The 22,021-nt window shown below is 36.4% G+C and overlaps 2 protein-coding genes across 2 annotated transcripts; both read right to left on the reverse strand.

The window, feature by feature from the left end:
- Positions 1-9,797: 9,797 nt before the first annotated feature.
- LOC111891273 (protein NRT1/ PTR FAMILY 1.2) lies at positions 9,798-12,208 on the reverse strand. Its single transcript, XM_023887335.3, has 4 exons — positions 11,897-12,208; positions 11,536-11,753; positions 10,927-11,468; positions 9,798-10,825 (listed from the first exon to the last, which is right to left on the reverse strand). Exons 1-4 carry the CDS (start codon positions 12,015-12,017, stop codon positions 10,045-10,047), a joined length of 1,662 nt encoding a protein of 553 aa, XP_023743103.1. The 5' UTR covers positions 12,018-12,208; the 3' UTR covers positions 9,798-10,044.
- Positions 12,209-14,964: 2,756 nt separating this feature from the next.
- LOC111891300 (protein NRT1/ PTR FAMILY 1.2) lies at positions 14,965-17,232 on the reverse strand. Its single transcript, XM_023887361.3, has 3 exons — positions 16,906-17,232; positions 16,539-16,756; positions 14,965-16,444 (listed from the first exon to the last, which is right to left on the reverse strand). Exons 1-3 carry the CDS (start codon positions 17,024-17,026, stop codon positions 15,119-15,121), a joined length of 1,665 nt encoding a protein of 554 aa, XP_023743129.1. The 5' UTR covers positions 17,027-17,232; the 3' UTR covers positions 14,965-15,118.
- Positions 17,233-22,021: the final 4,789 nt, after the last annotated feature.

Consider the following 22,021-nt stretch of genomic DNA (forward strand, 5'->3'; position numbering starts at 1 on the left):
AATAGTGAATTTACGATAGAGCGAGATTTAGCCTTAGTGATCTAAACGAAAGTCGTAGAATATGTTAAACTAAGAATATCGATAAAAAGAACGCCCAAATCTGACTTCGTATGAAGAAGTTATGAGATTTTAAACAGACCAATCCTGTCCCGGCTTGTTAAAAATATAACTTTAAAAATAAAGTCAAAATTAGCCGACGGAGTCTAAACGAAAGTTGTAGAGTACGTCTTCACCTACGCGTGGATATAAAGAACGTCAAAAACGGAGTTCGTATGAACGAGTTACAAATTATAATAGCATATTTACGTATTAAAATAAAGTATAAATCATGTATACGTACACATATATATACATATGTATATATCATTAGAAAGGTATCGACGATGCGGTCATTATAAGACTAATGTTGAGTTCTTTCGACATTAGTTTAGTACAAATATCATTAAATCCATTTATAATAGTATTATAGAGGGGTGTTTAGTTGTTTATATAACTAAAAGGTCATTAAGTAATTATGGAGGGTAGTTTTTGAAAATTCAATTAGTATAAATAAGAGCCTTGGGCTCTCATATTTCTTGCACCATTCTCTTGATTCAAGAGTCTTTCTCTCCTTATCCCCCGAGCATTTCGGTCCCTCGTGATTCGACTTCTCTTTCTGTAGCTTAGTATAGTAAGGTGAGCGCTGAAGCGCTGCATGAATCTTTCTTAGAAAGATTCAACGACGAAGTTCTGCCCCCGCAGAGCCCGACTCCTAGCTAAAACCCCCTTGTAAGTAAGTTATGCTTACCTTATTTTAATATAGCTTATATTTAAAATTAGTATTGTTATTATGAACTTATAATAAATATTTGAGCTATTATTATAACTTATATAAGTGTCGTTATAATATTTTTTTTAACTACTCGCGGTACGGGGAATCTGGTTTAAAGGGCCGCATAGGGTTGTTGGATTTCAGAAGTGCTATATGCCAAAATGGTCCTGCCCTCCGGTGTTTTATGTCTGGCCCCTGTCTGTACATAGTGGTTGGAAAATATTGTTTAACGCTTATATAATAATAATAATACTAAGACTAATAGTTGGTCACGGTAAATATTAGACTAAAATTTAGCGATAATAATGCTAGGTTTCGTCGAAGGAAAATAGAATCGTTAGAAGCAAGCGCTGCCCGATTTTGGAATCATCACCTTAACAAGTGAGTGCATAGTTACTTTCAACTTACACATAGATATGAAGTATTTTATATAAATTACGTGCTATGTGTGCATATTATCTGAATATTTGCTATCTATGCTAGATGAACGTTGTTATACATGTTTTCAATGATTTAAACTGTATATGTATTTTATATCTACGAAAATGTTGGGGTAAAACATGGGTAGATGCAATAGGTGATGTGTGATAAAATGATGAGAGGCCTCGATGTTGATGTTGTTGATTCTGTCATCTAGCGGAGTATGGATGACGACCACGGACTCTTCTAGACAGTCCAGTGGAACACTAGCAGGCTCGCAACCTGTAGGTGTTTGTGAACGATATGTTCACCGGTGTACTCCATCCCCCACATGGTTGCCTTTAGGACATTTATTGCTGAGGAATCCCCTTAGCAGTAGTGTCCGTCCCGATGATGATCCTTAGGCTAGGTCCCTTATGATAGGTGTTTAAGGACGTAAAGTGAGGATAACGGGAACGGGTAATCGGGTTATTGTTGATCGATGAAATTAATAAACTTATTTATTGTGGGTTGAAAACCCTATGTGCTCACCAGGCTCCCAAGCCTGACCCACTCAGTTTTATGTATTACAGGTAGTGGCGCATGAGCATAGGTGTGATGTTTTGGACGAGGGATTACGGATATAGGCCTGTAGATATGAAATAATGTAGTAAGGCTTATATTGTACTGTTTATGCTTTTGATCTGTACGAACATGACATCCCGAGTCTTTTAATGAAATACATTTCTATGGAAATGCTTTTGATAAATCTTTATCATTTTTGTTTTGGGACAAATTCCGCAACACTTTCATTTAAAATGTAACTCTGATTTTTAAACAAAGCATAAACAAACCGGTCTTTTCTGGCTGTGATTTTGGGGATGTCACACGTTTTGCCCAAACGTTCCTCCTTCCGGTCATTCTTCTCAAAAGCTTCGCTTTGAGCTTTCTTTATACTTTCCAAAATAGTCGAGACAACTTCAATTCTCAACGCTCTTGGCCTTCTCCTTTCAAGATTGACTTTCCGACTGAGAGCATCAGCGACAATATTGGCTTTACCGGGGTGGTAAAGTATCTCATACTCGTAATCTTTAAGTAATTCCAGCCAGCGTCGTTGCCTCATATTCAATTCTTTCTGACCAAAGAGATATTGGAGACTCTTATGATCAGTGAAAAGTTTGCACTTCGTGCCATAGAGGTAATGCCTCCATATTTTCAGAGCAAAAACTACCGCTGCCAACTCCAAATCATGAGTCGGGTAGTTCTTTTCATTCTCCTTCAGCTGTCGAGACGCATATGCGATCACCTTATCCCTTTGGGTCAAAACGCAACCCAATCCAACCCCATACGCATCGCTATAAACAGCGAAGTCTTCAACTCCATCGGGTAGAGAAAGTATCGGTGCCTCGCATAGCTTCTTCTTTAACTTCTCGAATGCTTCTTTATGCTTATCACTCCAAGCATAAGTAGCTCCTTTGTGGGTCAAAGCTGTTAATGGAGTAGCAATCGAAGAAAAACCTTGGATAAACCTGCGGTAATATCCGGCTAATCCTAAAAAGCTTCGAATCTCCGTGGGACTTTTCGGTTGTTCCCACTTCATCACAGCTTCGATCTTCGCTGGATCAACCATTATCCCTTCTTGGTTGACCACGTGACCCAAGAATTGGACTTCACGAATCCAAAAATCACATTTGGAGAACTTTGCATACAGCTTCTCCTTCTTCAAAACTTCTAACACTTCTCGCAAGTGTCTGCCATGTTCCTCCTGGCTTTTCGAGTAAATCAGAATGTCGTCTATGAACACTATTACGGATTTATCAAGGAATGGATTACAAACCCTATTCATTAAATCCATGATTGCTGTCGGAGCATTGGTTAGTCCAAACGACATAACCAAGAACTCGTAGTGTCCATATCTAGTTCTGAATGCAGTCTTCTCGATATCTTGCTCCTTTACTTTCAGCTGATGATATCCTGACCTTAGGTCAATCTTTGAAAAATAACTTGAACCTTGTAGCTGATCAAATAGGTCATCAATCCTTGGCAACGGATATCTATTCTTTATTGTTGCCTTATTCAGTTCTCGGTAATCAATGCACATCCTCATGCTTCCATCTTTCTTCTTTACGAATAACACCGGAGCTCCCCAGGGTGATGAACTAGGTCTAATGAAACCTTTTTGTCCAATAACTCCTAAAGTTGCATCATCAGCTCCTTCATCTCCGTCGGTGCTAATCGATAAGGTGCTTTTGCAATTAGCGTTGTTCCGGGCAACAAGTCAATACGAAATTCTACTTGTCGATCGGGTGGTAATCCAGGAAGATCTTCGGGAAATACTTCCGGATAATCACCCACAACAAGAATATTTTGCATCACCTTCTTTTCCTTCTTAGCATCGATTACGAATGCTAAGTATGATGTACACCCCTTGGTCAAACATTTTCTGGCTTTCATTAGAGAAATGATTCCAGAATTTACTCTGCGTTTATCTCCATACACCATAAACGATTCCTTCCTAGGCGGATTCACTTTCACTATTTTCTTCTTACATAAAATTTCGGCATCATTGGCACTAAGCCAATCCATTCCCAAAACAATGTCGAAACCGTTAAGTTCGATAGGCAATAATTCCTCATGGAACTTATTCTCATTCAAGTCAATTAAAATGTTTTTCATGCGATAGCTAACAGGTACAAACTTGCCACTAGCAACTTCGACTAATAAAGCATTATCTAGTCTATCAATAGGCAAAGCTAGTTTTCTACCAAATTCATGCGATATAAAGGAGTAGTTGGCTCCAGAATCAAATAAAATCTGGGCGGACAATTTGTTAACGAGAAAGGTACCTGAAGCGACATCAGCTTCATCTTTAGCAGCTTCCAGTGTCATCTGGAATGCTCTCGCCTTTGGCTTTGGCGGAATGTTGGGTCTTGCTGCTTCCTTCTTTTTCGGACAATCCCTTGAGATGTGCCCCTCCTCACCACAACCATAACACACATTCTTGGTGAAGGTGCAGTCGTTGGCATAATGCCCTGGCTTTCCACATTTGAAGCATGTGGTTTCCCCGCCACACTTCCCATGATGCTTCTTCTTACACTTTTCGCACCATTTCGCCTCTACCTTTCCTCCACTTCCTCTCGAACTAGACTTCGAGAATTTACTTTTCTTGCTGGACCCTGAAAATCCATCAATTTTCCTCTTCTCACCAACCTCTGACCTTTCCAGACCTTTTTCCCTGATCTGGGTCTCAACATTTCTAGCAGCCCAGATGGCGGCTTTCAATGTGGTTGCTTGCTTAACCATTGGACCATAGTCCGCTGGTAGTCCAAGGGCAAACTTGTTGACCTTAGAGAGTTCTGTAGGCACCAAATATGGGATAAACTTCATCTTTTCCGTGAAACTTGCAGCGTATTCAGTAACGCTCAATTTCCCTTTCTTCAAATTCTGAAACTCATTACTGATTTCCAGAAGGTCCTGCTCGGAGCAGTATTGCAGTTTTAGTTGTTCCACAAAGTCTTCCCAAGACATTTTGCTTGCTTCTCACTTGGGCATAGAGTCAACTAACAGCTTCCACCAACTCAACACGCCAGATTTTAGCAGAGGGATCACAAGAGCGGTCTTCTGTCTGTTGCTGCATTCGCAACTTTCAAACATAGTCTCCATTTCGGAGACCCAGTCCATAACTTGCACCGGCGTCGGGCTTCCGAATAGGCATGGTGGTTTGGATGCCATGAAATCCTTATACTTGCACCCACGACCATCATTTCCTCCATACTGGTTATAGCGTCTAACCACTGGTTGTTCGTCTTGACCAATGATCCCACTAAAGTTTTCTCCTTCAGATTGCCCTCCATTCTCCTCGGGCTCTTCCGTTTGAATTGACGGTTCTTCACGATTCTGCCTAAGCAGGCGTCTTGTTTCTTCCATCTGACGATCCAACATCATTTGAATCATCATTTGTACACCAGCCATTGTTATCGGCTCAGGTGCATCAGCTACAACAGGTACTTGTTGATTTACAGGCGGTTGATTCCTGTTTTCATCAGCATTTCCAACTCCGCTTCTTGTTCTCACCATTTTTTATCTATACACCGATTAATTTCACCTTATTACTCCAAACGATTACATGCTAGTTCTAATATCATATACATACGCTTAGAATCCTAAACACATAAACCTTCAGATCCGGTTGGCAACAAACCGTAGATCCGAACAATTAATATCATATATGGCAACATATAACATTTAGCACATAAAAGCATTTTAGGCAACTTTCCTAAAATAAACTAGTGCTCGTGTCTAACATTTATTAGACACACATCTCACAATCTCCACTTAGCATCCTAAGTTTAAGTCTAGAAATCCTACAAATTCCTAGTTCGCTTAAACTAATGCTCTGATACCAACTGTGACATCCCCAAAATCTCGGCCAGAAAAGACCGATTTCTTTTATGTTTTTTAAACATTTTCAGAGTAAATCCTTTTAGTTTTAAAAGAGATGCGGAATTTGTTCCCAAAAACAAAACATGATAAAATAGATATTTATCAAAACATTTCATAAAGAAATATGATTTCATTTCATAATCAAAAGTCGGGATGTCATGTTCCGATACAGATCATAAAGCATAAACGATAACATTACAAGTCGTTCAACAAATATATACATATACAGACTTGTAAACAAAAACAACTTGATGATTCGCCCATCTTAAGCTCTTGCGCCACTTCCTTTAATACAAATCAACTGAGTGGGTCAGGTTTGGGAGCCTGGTGAGCATATAGGGTTTTCAAACCCACAATAATTATATTTAATTACAACAATCAACAATAAACCCGATTACCCATTCCCGTTATCCTCACCTTACGTTCCTAAAAATAATGTCTATTATAAGGAACTTATTTCAGGATTTTCATCGGGACGGACATTACTGCAGAGGGGCTTCCTCAACAATAAGTGTCCTAAAGGCAACCATGTGGGGGATAGAGTACACCAGTGAACACGTCGTTCACAACACCTACAGGTAATGAGCCTGCTAGTGTTCCACAGGACAGTCTAGAATAGTTCGTGGTCATCATCCATACTCTGCTGAATGACTAGAATAACACCAATAACACCGAGGCCTCTCATCTGTTTATTACACACCAATTATCTACCCATGTTCTACCCAACATATTAGTAGATAAAAACATACATTTTCATACATTGTTTAAAAACCTGTATAGCATGCTTTAATCAATACATATTCCACGTAACAGATGAGGCATACACACATAACACGTATTTCATAGAGAATATATCAGATCTATGAGATAGAAGAGAGTGAATATACATTCACACATAAAACCACAAAATATTTACACATAGCACGTATTTTATATTAAATACTTCATAATATTGCGTTGGAAAGAAAATAACTACACACTCACTTGATCAGAAGATGATCAGGCAGCACTACGGCTTGCAGAAGTAGTGTCTCTCCGTAGATCTGGAAGATCTTCACAAAAACCGGGCTCCTCGCGGGCAGGGCTTCGGCTCGGAAATCTCACTTCTCGGGATCCTCGGGACTTCGGAACTTGCTTCGGGGCTCGGGAATAATACCGGGGCTTCGGGGTATAAACGGCATGCAAAACGAGGCAAAAACTAGAGAGAAGAAAGAGTTTGAACAAGAGAAAATGGCTGATTTCGAGTTCTATAGGCTGAGGGTCTGGGATTACGCGGGGCGTAATCTCAAATTACGCGGGGAGTACTCAGTACGCTGGGCGTACTCGAGTTACGCGGGCGTACTTTGACATCACTGCGTGCATCGACTGGTGGCACTCGAGTATTGGTCAGACAAGTTGCATCCGACTGAGTACGTTGGGCGTACTCAAATTACACGGGGCGTAGTTGACTCGTCGAACTTCTAAATTGCGTAACTTTCACATACGAGCTCCGTTTTCGACGTTCTTTATATCCACGCGAAGGTCAGACCATACTCTACAACTTTCATTTAGACTCCGTCGGCTAATTTTGACTTTTATTTTTATTATTTATTTTTAGAAGGCCGGGACAGAAAAACTTCGTTATAAATTCATAACTTCTTCGTCCGACGTCCGTTCTCGCCTATCTTTTCATCGTTTCGCTGCTAACAACGAGATCTTCGATTCTCATTTAGATTGTTTCGGCTAAAAACCGCTCGATCTCAAGTCGAGTATTCGGGCTGCATACTGCTAAGTCGAAACTTGGAAAAATCATAACTTCCTCATACGAAGTCAGATTTGGGCGTTCCTTTTATGCACGCTCTCGGTTTAACAAAATCTACAACTTTCGTTTAGATCGCTAAGGCTAAATATCGCTCTATCTTAAATTCATATTTTACGTCACTCGGCGTCGTGCCGGTTCTGTCGCGAAACTTCGACAGGTCATAACTTCTTCGTTATAACTTGGATTTTGGCATTCCTTATATCTCCGGAATCCTTGTTTCAACCACTACAACTTTATGCAAAGATATCGGGCTTATCTCACACTTTAATTTTGACGCTTATTTTATTCTTAATTCATTAAATTATAAAATTCAAGAAAATAAACACATAAATCACATAATTCACAAATAATACATTTTTATTATTTCAAATTGGGGTTACAAAGGTTAACCTAGACTATTACATTGCTAAAAATGACAAGCCAGAAACACGGGCGTTACACCAGAGTCGGAGTATCAAATAATCTCTCAAGTATAAATCAGTTGGAGGATATGTACGATCATGCCTTCGCCTTCCTACAATCACCAATGGTACCTGAAAAACAATTACAAACAATTGGGTAAGCACGAAGCTTAGTGAGTTCCCCCAAAATAACTCACACAACAATACATAAACAATACATGCATACTGGGCCCACAATCTCCCAACTCGATTGCCCCTGACCTATAGTCTCCGGACTGGATTGCCCCCAAGCCCACATCATAAGAGTGGAATGCCCTCCCGACTCTCATTTGACTGGATTGCTCCCTAGTGCATAACATAAGACTGGAATGCCCTCCCGACCCTCAACTTATGATTGGATTGCTCCTAAGCCCACAACAAAAGACAAGAATGCCCTCCCAACCCTCAGCTTATGACTCAATTGCTCCCAGATTTGTTAGCGTATATCACAAAGTAGTACCGTCTCAAGCCAACCACACCATGTCGACATATGCAAACATATAAACAATAACCAACAATACAGGTAATCGTACAGATCTACCAGTCTAACAGACCATTATAGCATAATAACATCTTATACACATGATACATAACATGAATTGGTGGGCCGACATTTGTGCCTTCAACCTATGAGTATAGTGAGAAACACACCTTAATCCTGAAAACAAGATAAGCCACCCACTCGAGCCGACGATATCAAACCTTCTATTGCTACACATATCCATAATAAAACCCTAATTAACAATCAAGGAAACGATTGGCCCACGAAAGGTATAGGCTCTCAATTAAACCTCTTTTAGACAAAAGACCATTTTTCCCTTCCAATGCTAAGTCCAAAAGTCAATAGTTAACCCTAAGCTGACTTACACCCTACCTAGAGCTACACCATGCGTACCTTGATTACGCCCTGCATAGTGCCCCTGATCCCAAAAGCTTCAATTAAGCTCTTAATACAACAAGCCAAAAACTAGGTCCATAAAGTTATATATTGCTTAAGAAATCATGCATGGATGGATAAGAGTGTCAAAGCTCTCATTTTTATGACTCTGTATCCTCAAAAACACTAGAAGGAGGCATTCAAATGGTTTAGAGTATCCCATACTCATAAGGACCAAGATTATGGGACAAAAAGCATAAAACGCATGAACTAATTAGATTTAACAAAAAGAACATCAAGATGCAAGCTTTATACATTCTGGAGATAGATGATGAAGTGCAAAGTCTAGATCTATAAACCTTGGAGCTCTCACTTGCTTCTCCAATGGACTATTTCTTCAAGAATGCACCTAAAAAGCACACAAATGCTTCCAAAACCCACAATTGATTGGTAGGGTTTCAAAGGAATGATTTGAGGTGATTGAGGTTTGTAATAGGAAACATTCCAAGAAGTTACAGCCCTTAAATAGGGCCCCAAACCTTAGGATTATGGTTTTGGTCAGCAGCAGCTATGCAATGCGTAGCTTAATTTACCAAACGTACCTCCTTAAAAACGCGTTCCTCTACGCCCTACGTAGTGCAGAACCCCCATCTTCTAATTTTCGGTGTTCTTTATATGTACGGAAAGGTATTGGAGAGCCCCACAATATTATCTAGTTACTTTTGACTAAAAACATATCGAACAAAAATCCTTAATTTACACAAGAAACCCAAGATATCACCTTTCCAGTTTTACCCTTGGCTTCAAGGCACAAATCGAGAGCGCTTTAATCACTTAATCTAATGTTGCCAATATCCGAAAAGGGCCTAAACCTTATTCCTTTGAAGACCAACACCATAACTTGATCAAATTCCAACCTGCTGTCTCCAAATGAGAATATCACTAAAACCAGGTGTTACAAGTTTTTAGTTTAAGCAAAAAACTTCAAATCTAAAAGTTACTTCATGTGTCGTTTAAACAAAAGTTATTGAGCTTTTTTAATAAATTTCTAAATTTACCCTTAAAAATATATACATATTAATTTTTTGAACAACTGTCATTTTATGTAATTTTATACATTTCAAAAGATATCAATTACTTTTGTTAAACACTCGTTTAACAAACAAAAGCTACAGTTTCCAGCTACCGACTAGTTTTGCCAAACATGGCCTTAAAATAAAATTTACATCACATAACATATCATGCCATAATTATTACCCGTTCTTCTCCAAGCTCATGTGGATGACGTAAACCTCCGATGAAGACGACAACAGATTAAGAAGTAGAAAAAGTTAAGCAAACTCAAGAAACCAAGTAACCAATAGTAATAATCCACATGTCCTTCATTAATATCACTCGATAACCAACTCACATCACCACCTTCGCTTGTTACCGAGTCAACAACATTGATCAAAAAGCTTCCAACAAGCCCCGAGAATGCATTGCTCACCATGAAGAGCGCCATTGCAATACTCGACATGCTTTTTGGAAGCTCGGAATAATAAAACTCCATCTGCCCTACTGCATTGAAAGCTTCCGCTAATCCTAGCAAACAATATTGTGGGACCAACCACATTGCTGACATGTCATCACCCGAACTTGCCACGTGGCGCCTTATGGATTCCACGATTGCGGACACTACCATAGCCAGGACTGAGATTACTAGCCCAATTCCCATTCGGGTTTTTGGGTGGAGCCCACGTGGTTGGTGTGAGTGTTTTGCTAGAATTGGGACTAAGATACGATCGTAGAAGATGATCCATATTGTGAGTGTTAAGACCATAAATAAGCCGAAAGATGCAGCTGGGATTTCAAATCCGGAGGTTATTTGTCGATTCATTGTGTTTGCTTGGAGTGTCGGGTAGCTTTGGGTACTTGTGGTGTATAGTAGAATTCCTGAAGACCAAATGGGTGCTATACAAATTATAGATTTAAGGGATTCAACCTTTTCGACGGTTGAGAGACTCCATGGATCTGTGTTTGAATCTTTAATAACACACGCTTTGTTGAGAAACCTAAAGTACGATATAGATAATATGAGTTAGGCTATGTTATTGTTTCTATTCGTTTAGTTAACAAACGAAAAACTAAAGTAATTTTGTAGTAATTAGCAAACCTTATGTTCTCTGTTAACTCAACTCTATCCATTCCATGGCTGTGATTGTAGCAGTCATCGTGAGTAAGACTGATTTTCCGGTTCTTACAAGTAACAACTAGAACTTGAATGAATTCTGAAAACGGGCTCTCGCCAACTTTAACTTTCACATAAAGAGATGATCCAAGCAAGAACATGAGAGCAGAACAAACCATTAACATCATAGGAACTGCAAATCCAACCTGCCAACCATACTCATCTTGAATGTAGACCACTACTGTAAATGCTACAACCATTGACATTGTCATAGAAGCATAGTACCAATTAAAGAAGCTATCAATGAGCCTTTGGTTGTTTATGGTTGGATGATTGTTGAGTTGGTCTGCACCAAAGGCCATGGAACATGGTCTCACGCAACCACATCCAATCGAGAGTAGACCAAAAGACGTGAAAAGTAAAGCGAGTTGGGTTGGTGTTGCAGGGCTGCAAATGGTGTTGAGTTCTTCGCAAGATGAAGGTCTTAATTGTGGGAACATGGAGGTCAGCCATAGAAAAATCATCCCCTGTAGCAACAAGATGATTAAAATAGTGGCTCAAAATCAAAATCAATATGGGAGGTGAGAGGCTTACAAGAAGGGAGGTGAGAGACCCGATAGCAATGACCCGAAACCGACCCAAATAGGAATCAGCCATGAAAGCTCCAAAAATGGAGAGACCATTTGAAAGTGCTGACCAGACGGAGAGTATGCTGGTTCCAGTTACAGCTTCCATGTGATAAACTTCCATCAGATAGAATATCATGTTTGGCGTCAATCCATAGCTCGCCACTTTCTCAAATGCTTCATTCACTGCCCCCAAAATCAAAATCAAAACCGTAATTATTACAATCAAGATGTATTTATATTCGAGCTCACAAAAACTGATCGATTTTTATGTGAATTCGAGTACAGAGTATATACAAGGATGGAAGAAATTGGGGATTTTGAAGTACCTATGATAAATGGCATGGTTCTCATACCACCCTTACGATCATGATCATCACTGTGAAGGAGTAACTTGGTTTGTAATTCTGTATCGATGCTCAATTTATCTTGATTCGAAATTCCTTCCATGGAAGATCGAACGTTTTACCCAGAGTGGTCGACTTCGACTCCTTCGACTCAAAGATGGTTTGATGCAGTTTAAATAGTAAGTTGAATTTGGGTGACACCATGGACATGGAGATATTTACAATGTGAAAGGCAGAACGCGAAATTATGCAACCAACAAAGGATACCATTGTTGTCTTCTTCTTGCGACTTACGACTGACAAACACATCCCTATCGATCGACATACTTCCTTCTATTTATCACCTCCATGTGGCCGGTGGGCCCTCTCTTAGTTTCTTCTTATTTTAATTTTTGTAAGTCGATAGACACCTACGTCCTCACATCCCATTTTTTTATTATTATTATTATTATTATTATAAAGAATGAGGAGCAGGTATATCTAATCAGAAAGCGATATTAATTGTATATTTACTAGTTTATTACTCCGTATTTATTGACTGTACTTCATAAATGGGGCTTCAAAACGACTAAATATGACTTTTTTCATCAATTTCCTTCGATTTTCAGGAAACAAAAAAACAAATATATTTTCATTCTCTTTCTATTGTTCATATTTTGTTTTAAGAGAAATATTCATTTGATCAACAATATATAAAAGATAATTAACTTTAAAATTCTGCATGGTTGAAAAAACGAAATATTGATCTGATCTGAATTCTCATCAGATTTTTTTTTTCTATGAACAGGATACATCTGAGGAAATACAATCAATATTCATTTTAATTGAAAGTTCTTTAACATCATCATTGTCTTAGAGAACCATGTTTCTCTAAACTCCTTGAAGTATTCAATCAACATGTTCACTTCTTTAATTGCATAAGGAGGCTTATCTTTTTATTGTAAAAAATATATAACCAAGGTTGCCTTGTATTATATTTGATACCAAAAACTCAAATTCATCATGCTCCTTATTTGTTAACGATTTAGCTTAACTTTGGATTTTAGCGTCATTGTTATTTTCTGCAACTTCGAGTGAAGCTTCTCTTATTCTTATATCTGAAAGTCGTAGTCTAACAGAAAATCGGAAAACATGTTCCACACCTTTGGTCCACTCTTTGTCTACTGCCTCCACATATTCAAAATAATCAAAAGTTCATAACCCAATAAATAGTTACAAGGTATACCTCATGAATCACATAAACATAGAACAAAAAGTCAGAAAGGAACTCTAGAAATTTATATATAAAACCACAAAAATTATACCTAAAGCAAACTACAATTATCAGACCTCAAACAACTTTCAAACTCAAATATGAGAAACCGAAATTGTGAACTCCTGATTTTGAACTCAAAAAAGCATTACATATTCAAACTCATACTCCTAAGAAAATCACACAAAATAAAATAAAAAAGACCTCCTGAAGCAAAACAAGTGAAATTGTTGTAAGCAAAACAAATAAATATGAAAGCAAAGATGCATATTTCTAACAGAAAATACTGAAATACCTCCTTAACCGAAGGCTTCAAACTCCAAGTCTCCACCCCATTGAGAATCAAAAATCGGATATTGAGTATTATAAATAATTGTTTAACTATAATTAAAAGTTTAATACATATCGATTGAATGCAAACGGGCAACAAGCTGCGCCGCTAGCCCTTTCTGGATGACAAACCAATTCTTTTGAAAACAATATTTGTGGATCTAGGATATATGACATTAGAATGCATGACCCATTGGACTCTATTGAGGAGCTCCACCGCATCTGGTGCGAGAAAACCAAATGTATCGAATGCAAAAGGTACAAACACATGTTGGTTTTCTATACATGCATTCCCGTGCTTTACAACTTTGCACGCAGCGGTTTTCAAAGCGGCATGTTAAGCTGTGAAACCCCCGCTCCCCAAACCAACGAGATGAGAGATCCCAGTAAGATCCACGCACACATGTTTCCTTCCTATCCATCCAAAGACCAAAATGTCAACCGGTCTAAGTGTGGACCTTCCATCATGCGGGTTCGTCAAAAAGTTCACCGACGCTTCTTTTTTCATAGAAATATCCACACGCTGACAAACATCAAAGAGAATTGACAATCTTAATTCGACTTCAAATCACACAAATCACCAAATCGGGAATCAGAAATATGAGAAATGGAGAAACTAAAAAATATAATCATATATAAAAATTAGGATATAGTCTATTTAGAGATGATAGTCAACTCCTCGATCTTCTATATCGTTCATTGTCTAGGCGTCGACTGGAAATCAGCCAACCACAAATGTTAGATTACAATTCTCAAGGTGTTGGTGGCTTTAGTTATTTCGCCCCCATGTCTTGTGCCTCACTACCTTGCCTTTGTGTCTCACGTTTTGTCAACAAAATTAGTATGTTGAGCTAAATTTTTTTGGCTAAACGAATATATGTACTATTACTTGTCAGACTAAAATGATGCTCCCTCATATTTGCTGCCACGTACCTTCTCCCATATCGTGCGGGTATTAAGCAGGGGTTGTGTATAGTGAATAAACAATAATGTTGATTTGGTAAATATATTTTCATATTGGTAAAGTTAAAATTTAATGTTATGTTAGTTGTTTTGATTTAATTTAACATTCAAATCATTGTCATATATTGATTTCTATTAACTATAACAATAATCATTGTACGATTGCGCCCAACTTTAAACCCATTTTAAGGTGGTGAAGGACAACCCAAAGCAGGATTTTGTTTCCTTAATTGTAGTGTTTAATTGTTTTCCTTAATCCTTAAAGTCTTTTATAAGCATTTGATATCATTTAATAAATATAATAAAGCTTGTTCTTTGGGAATTTTGACAGTTTCATCTATGTTTCTAGTTACTTTTAGGTTCCTAGTTAATTTTGCGTCACTTTAAACAACACAATATCGACTTCACACCATGACATATCATATCCATATAGCTAATATAAATTTACATTATCTAATATGAATCCCATAGAAAACCATCATGTACATGAAAATACCTAACCAAATGCTTAATTCCTTTTGGATTATTCCTATAACATTAAGAATATAATTCAACACACTAAATCATAATTCGCATATAACCACATCGCATGGCAATATTGAATGCTAAAACCTAATGTTAACCTTCAATGCCCAAAATCTTACCCTTATTTTCCAAGCTCATGTGGACACTGTAAACCTCTTATGAAAACGACAACATATCAAGAAGTAGAAAAAGTTGAGCAAATTCAACAAACCAAGTAACCAATAGTAATAATCCACGTGTCCTTCATTAATATCACTCGATAACCAACTCACACTACCACCTTCACTAGTCACCGAGTCAACAACATTGACTAAAACACTTCCAACGAGCCCCGAGAATGCATTGCTCACCATGAACACCGCAATGGCAACACTCGACATACTTTTCGGAAGCTCGGAGTAATAAAACTCCATCTGCCCTATCGCATTGAAAGCCTCAGCGAATCCTAGCAAAGCATATTGTGGCACCAACCACATTGCTGACATGTCATTACCCGATCTTGCCACATGGCGCCTTATGGTTTCTACAATTGCGGACACCACCATGGCAATGACTGAGAATAGTAGCCCGATTCCCATTCGGGTTTTCGGGTGGAGCCCACGCGGTTGATGTGTGTGTTTGGATAGAATCGGGACTAAGATACGATCGTAGAAGGCTAGCCATATTGTGAGTGTTAAGACCATGAATAAGACGAATGATGCGGCTGGGATTTCAAATCCTGAGGTGATGTGTCGATTCATCGTTTTTGCTTGGAGTGTTGGGTAGCTTTGTGAGCTTGTGGTGAATAGTAGAATTCCTGAAGACCAAATGGGTGTTATACGAATTAGGGATTTGAGGGATTCAACCTTTTCGACTGTGGAGAGACTCCATGGATCCGTGTTTGAATATTTAATAACACACGCTTTGTTGAGAAACCTTAAGTTCTCTGTTAGCTCAACTCGATCCATTCCATGGCTATGATTATAGCAGTCATCACGACTAAGATTCACTTTCCGGTTCTTGAAAGCAACAACTAGAACTTGAATGAACCCAGAAAACGGGCTCTCACCAACTTTAACTTTCACATAAAGAGACGATCCAAGTAAGAACATAACAGCAGAGCAAACCATGAACAACACAGGAACTGAAAATCCAACCTGCCAACCATACTGATCTTGAATGTACACCACTACTGTAAAAGAAACAACTGTTGACATTGACGCAGAAGCGTAGTACCAATTAAAGTAGCTGTCAATGAGTCTCTGGTTGTTTAGGGTTCTTCGATCATGGTTGAGTTGGTCTGCACCAAAAGCCATCGAACATGGTCTGATGCAACCAGATCCAATCGAGAGTAGACCAAAACATGAAAAGAGTAAAGCGAGTTGGGTTGGTGTTGCAGGGTTGCAACTGGTGTCGAGTTCATTGCAAGATGAAGGTCTTAACTGTGGGAATATGGAAGTCAGCCATAGAAAAATCATTCCCTGCAGAAAGGAGAAGATCATCAATAGTTTCGATTTCAGAATCCGTGGGTTTATTTCGGGTCATTACTCATTAGGTAGAAGAATGGAGACTTACAAGAAGGGTGGAGAGAGACCCGAGAGCAATGACCCGGAACCGACCCAAGTAAGAATCAGCGATGAAAGCTCCAAAAATGGAGAGACCATTTGAAAGTGCTGACCAGATGGAGAGTATGCTTGTTCCAGTTACAGCTTCCATGTGATAAACTTCCATCAGATAGAATATCATGTTTGGCATTAATCCATAGCTCGCCACTCTCTCGAACGCTTCATTCACTGCTCCAAGTTCAAAATCAAAACCCTAATTGATACGATTCAAATTCATTCATACTCGAACTCACAAAAGCTGGTTTGCCGATTTGGTTTTCCGTGAATTCGAGTACAGAGTGCAGATAACGATGGAAGAATTGAGAATTTTGATGTACCTATGATGAATGGCATGGTTCTCATACCACCCTTATGATCATGATCATCACTGTGAAGGAGTAATTTGGTTTGTAATTCTGTATCGGTGGTCGATTTTTCTTGATTGGAGACTCCTTCCATGGACGATCGACGTTTTCCCCTATTGATCAACTCCAATTCAAAAATGGTCTGATTAAGCTTGAATAGGTAGTTGAATTTGGTTTGGCGTCTTGGAGACAGTTACAATGTGACAGGGACGATCGCTATTTCAGGATTTCTAGAACGCGAAATTGAGCCGGCAACAAAGGATACGTTTTTGTCTGTTACTTGATCTCAAACAAATACTATTGGTGCCGATAAATTAGTGGGAAATTTAAAAGAATAAATGACAAAAGCAAAATACCACAAAAATGGTCCTTACATTTTAAAAGCCAAATTGATTTTAAAAAGGTGTTTACTTTTGGAATAGATTTATCATGTAATTATTTTTTGTTTTGTTTATATTTAGATAAATTTTTTTTATATATTTAGGTTACGAACTTGCTGAAATTATTTACATATGATCATTAAAGTCGGTTATAATAGTCATATATGAATATCTTAAATAAATTTGTTATCTACATGTTTACAAAAATAAAGAAAAAAATTATTCATATGTAAACAAAACAAAAAGATAATTACTCTGATAATTCAAATTTCTTTCTTTTTTATTTTACCTTCTAATTTTGATTTGGTATAAAATTTTACCTAAATGGTAGATATATTTAAAACAATGTCATTTTGGTAAATATCTTTAAAAAAACCTTATGGTTTCTCAAGAGAATGAACGTGAAGACGCATTGATAAACGATATGATTAGGTGAACAAGTGTTTTTTGATGATGATGATAATGATTGATGACAAAGAAGTGATTAGCACTATTTTGAACGAAGCCCAACTTGTCGTACCCATTGGGTCGGGGCTTGATCATACTTACTCCACCACCTCAAGATAAAGAAATCAAAATGTCTCATCCTCCCACCAAATCAAATCAAAAGGAAAGAAAATAACATCTAATGATACCAAAGTTATTTCCTTGCCATATGGGGAGCCGTCCGATCCTAAGGTGGATGAGATTAGAAGACAACAAAAATTGTTAGGACTCAAAGCATCCCTTTAACTCTAAAGAGAAAAAGAACTTTTGGTTGTTCTAAAGAACCGCTTATCACTATTCTTAACAAAGCCCATCATAAACATTTTTTGTATCACACAACATGGCTTCCAGATATTCGATGTCCAAGAGAAGTAGAATTTGCTCCGAGATTTTCTTTTTAGAGAACAAGGACCGACTATAGGCAGTAAGTTGATGTTGCCGGTATTCGCTTCTAATGGGCTTTCGGATAGGTAGGTTAGGTAGCGTCTGGTGGTGGTGTTTTAATTTTAGTGGCGGTGTAAATGGAGCAAGTGTTAGTCGCAAGAAATTGCCTGTTTTCCATTTTCTTTCAAATTTAACTTGGATCGTGCATCATAAGAGATGGTAATGGGTCTGGTTGTTGACTTTGTGTGGCCACATTGTCATTAGATTTGTAAGCCCGATAAATAGGTGCAAAACAAGTTGGTTTTTTTGATATACTAGACAAATATACGTGTGTTGTATGGAATAAAATTATGTAGTTAATTTGTTTGCATATACACGTTGACAATAATATGATATTAACTATAACATTATATATATATATATATATATATATATATATATATATATATATATATATATATATATTTTGAACCATATTATAAAATATATACCTATCAGAATCATATCATTCAACATCTACTCATGGTTTGCATTTAAATAAAATCAAACATTGTTTTTGATTTACTATTACAATTTAACGTTATTATTGATTAACATAGAAATCACTTATCTATTGATTTTTTTAATTTAAATCATGATGGTTAATTGATATGTGAACTATTGTTTGAAAGTTAACACACTGAAACTTTTCCTGTTAATTAATTAAGAAAAGTTATTTGAAAAAAAATTATAAAAAAATTAGTTTTTTGATATTTTTTTATGGGAAAACCTCGGAAAAACCCAACGTATTTTCATCAAATGTTTAAAAAAAACCACTATATTATTTTTTTAGTACACTAAAACCCTTATAGTTTCTAAAACTCTTATTTAAGATTTTCTAACCTCAGAAAAACGTAACCTATTTTTATAAAAGCATTAAAAAAAACCATTATATTATTTTTTTAGTGCATTTAAACCCTCATATTTTTAAAATTTTTTTAATCTAATGAATTGTAACAATGGAAACGTGAAGAATCGATCACCTAACATTTTTGGCTATCTAGGATTTACAAAACTCAATGTCTTAAATGATACATTATAAAAAGTATAAAGGTTTTAACTACAAAAAAATAATATTTATGTTTTTTAAGACTTGATGAAAGTATTTGATGAAAATACGTTGGGTTTTTGTAAGATTATCATTTTTTATTTAATTTGACTTGTACTTCTACATTTACAATATTTAAACTTTTTTTTTAACTATTTTGAAAAATCGTATTTGAATATATTTTTAAGTTTATTTTATATTTTGATTTATGTTTTGGATTTAATATAATATTTAAAATAACAAATAAGGTATTATGATAATCATTTTAAAAGTATATCAATAATAGGATAATATGTTGTATTTAATAACACATTTTAAATTAATAGATTAATTATATTAAATTAAAAATTGAAAGGTCATAAGGTTTCAAATGCATAGGATGATAGGAAAAATATCTCATTTATAGTATATTATGATATGATTGATGTGCACTGACATTGGGTAATTGAGTTGCTATGGTTTTAAGCTCGTCAGAATATGTGGAGATATTGGTGAATTATTTGAGGCGAGTGATAGTAAATTGTTGTTCAAGATAAAGTGCATGATAATTTTTGTTGTCTTCAAAAATCTTCAGGAGTTCCCATGCATGTTGAGCGGTTTCTTGAATCATTAGAATTTGTCATAGATTTTTTGTAGGACAATGGCCTCGAGTTATGTCCATGATTCTTTGGCAGCAACAATGGAAATCTAAATCGGTGGGGGGAGGGTGTGTTTATGAACTTTGTATGTAGTACGATGAATTTTGAACAATGCAAACCATGAATTATATTAGCCTTTGTCCATCTAAAGTATAATGAATAAAACAAAGTTTTTGATATTGGCAATGGTAATTGCAGGATGGAACATATATTTGTGTTCCATGGTTATGGTTATTTAAGATGAACAATAGAGTAAAATAAGATGAAAAGAAGAGGGTTATTGGTGAGTGTCTTGGGGTTAATGGTTGCTGCCTTGGAGACGAAGACATGGATACCTTGGTGAGGAAGGAACCATAATGAGAAAGAAAACATATGGCAACGAAAAGAGGAGGTTGCCGAGGGAGAGATTGAGAAGCTTATAATCGACCCTCTAATACCACAAAAGACTTGATTAATTCCTTGAATGCCAATGGTTTACGATTCTCTTCGATATTTAAAAAGTTAATATCATAATCTCCCTATTCTAATAAAAGAATAGTTTTATTCTCCTTTTGACATGTGTCACCTTATTAGAACTCTTAATTAATGCATATTTTATTCTTCTTTTGTCATGTGTCACCATATTATGTCTCCTAATTAATATTTGCCACTTGTCAACCTATTAATTATTCATTTGAAATTTTAAATTTTAAATTTTCCATTCTATCTACATTAAATTAATAGCATTAAAATAAAAATTAAAATAAAATTAATACAAATTATAAAGTGATATAATTTCACATATTTATTTAAATCAATGATTATAATTTTATATAATTAAAAAAAATCTTATAATTAATAATTTATTTAAAATAACTGATTAATAACTTTGAACTTTTTTTACTATAAAAGTTAAATTAATTTTATAACTGTGGTTCCCACGGGTTATAAACTAGTAAGAAAATGTAGGAGTCACAAATACAAATCAACAATAGATATATTGAACTTATCACCGGAACATTTCTTTTTTATATTGAGAAAACTTCACGCAAACCTTAGCGTGGCTTTTGTTAAGAAAAAATAAGTTATTTTTCGGAAAAAATTTCTAAGAAAAACGTGAATTTTGAAATTCCAAAATTACAATTAACTTGAAAATCTTTAAAAACTAATAATTAGTGTTTTTCTTTATATTTTACTAATTCATTTTTTATTTCTAAAATATAAATGCACTCACTCCCATGTCACTCACTCCGAAGCCCTAACACCCCCGACAAACATACACACCTACCCACCATCACCATCGCTAGGGGTGAGCATTTGGACCGGACCGGACCGGACCGTTTTTTTGACCCCCAGGCCGGTTCTCGGTTCTAAGATTTCTATCCGGTCCGGTCCGGTTTTTTTCCCGGTTCGGTCTGGTTTTTACCGGGTTTAGAACCGGTTGGACATGTTTAAGATTTATGTGACATTTTTTAAACACCCATAACTCATTCATTTTAAGTCGGATTGATCTGCGGTTTTTTCCAACATTTAGTTTACAGTTTGTAGATGAATTTAGACTATAATTTTGTTTATTTTGGTATTATATTCACTGAGTTACAATTCTTCAAAGTAGAGCTATCAAAGCTGAAAAAATTCAGCTTTTCAGCAAGATTTTGTAATCTATGACGTTTTTTAAACACCCATAACTCATTCGTTTTAAGTCGGATTGACCTGCGGTTTTTTCCAACATTTAGTATACAGTTTTTAGATGAATTTAGACTATAATTTTGTTTATTTTGGTATTATATTCACTGATTTACAATCCTTCAAAGTAGAGCTATCAAAGCTGAAAAAATTCAGCTTTTCAGCAAGATTTTGTAATTTGTGCGTTTTTTAAACACTCATAACTCATTCATTTAAAGTCGGATTGACCTCCGGTTTTTTCCAACATTTAGTTTACAGTTTGTAGATGAGCTTAGACTATAATTTTGTTTATTTTGATATTATATTCACTGAGTTACAATCCTTCAAAGTAGAGCTATCAAAGCTGAAATATTTCAACTTTTTAACTATTATTTTAGACTATAATTCTGAATTTTATGTATTTTTGACAGATAAATCATATGAAAGGCATCTTGGTGAACTTGATTTTG

The sequence above is a fragment of the Lactuca sativa genome, chromosome 1, assembly GCF_002870075.4.
Source record: "Lactuca sativa cultivar Salinas chromosome 1, Lsat_Salinas_v11, whole genome shotgun sequence".
Lineage (NCBI taxonomy): Eukaryota > Viridiplantae > Streptophyta > Magnoliopsida > Asterales > Asteraceae > Lactuca > Lactuca sativa.

Bases quoted from the DNA above. Each gene is read 5' to 3' on its own strand.
- LOC111891273 (XM_023887335.3), bottom strand. From the start codon at position 12,017: ATGGAAGGAATTTCGAATCAAGATAAATTGAGCATCGATACAGAATTA. The intron at 11,754-11,896 runs GTACTTCAAAAT...TTTTGGGGGCAG, and splicing joins AACCATGCCATTTATCATAG to TGAATGAAGCATTTGAGAAA. The intron at 10,826-10,926 runs GTTTGCTAATTA...ATCGTACTTTAG, and splicing joins GAGTTAACAGAGAACATAAG to GTTTCTCAACAAAGCGTGTG.
- LOC111891300 (XM_023887361.3), bottom strand. From the start codon at position 17,026: ATGGAAGGAGTCTCCAATCAAGAAAAATCGACCACCGATACAGAATTA. The intron at 16,757-16,905 runs GTACATCAAAAT...AACTTGGAGCAG, and splicing joins AACCATGCCATTCATCATAG to TGAATGAAGCGTTCGAGAGA. The intron at 16,445-16,538 runs GTAAGTCTCCAT...TCCTTTCTGCAG, and splicing joins GGTCTCTCTCCACCCTTCTT to GGAATGATTTTTCTATGGCT.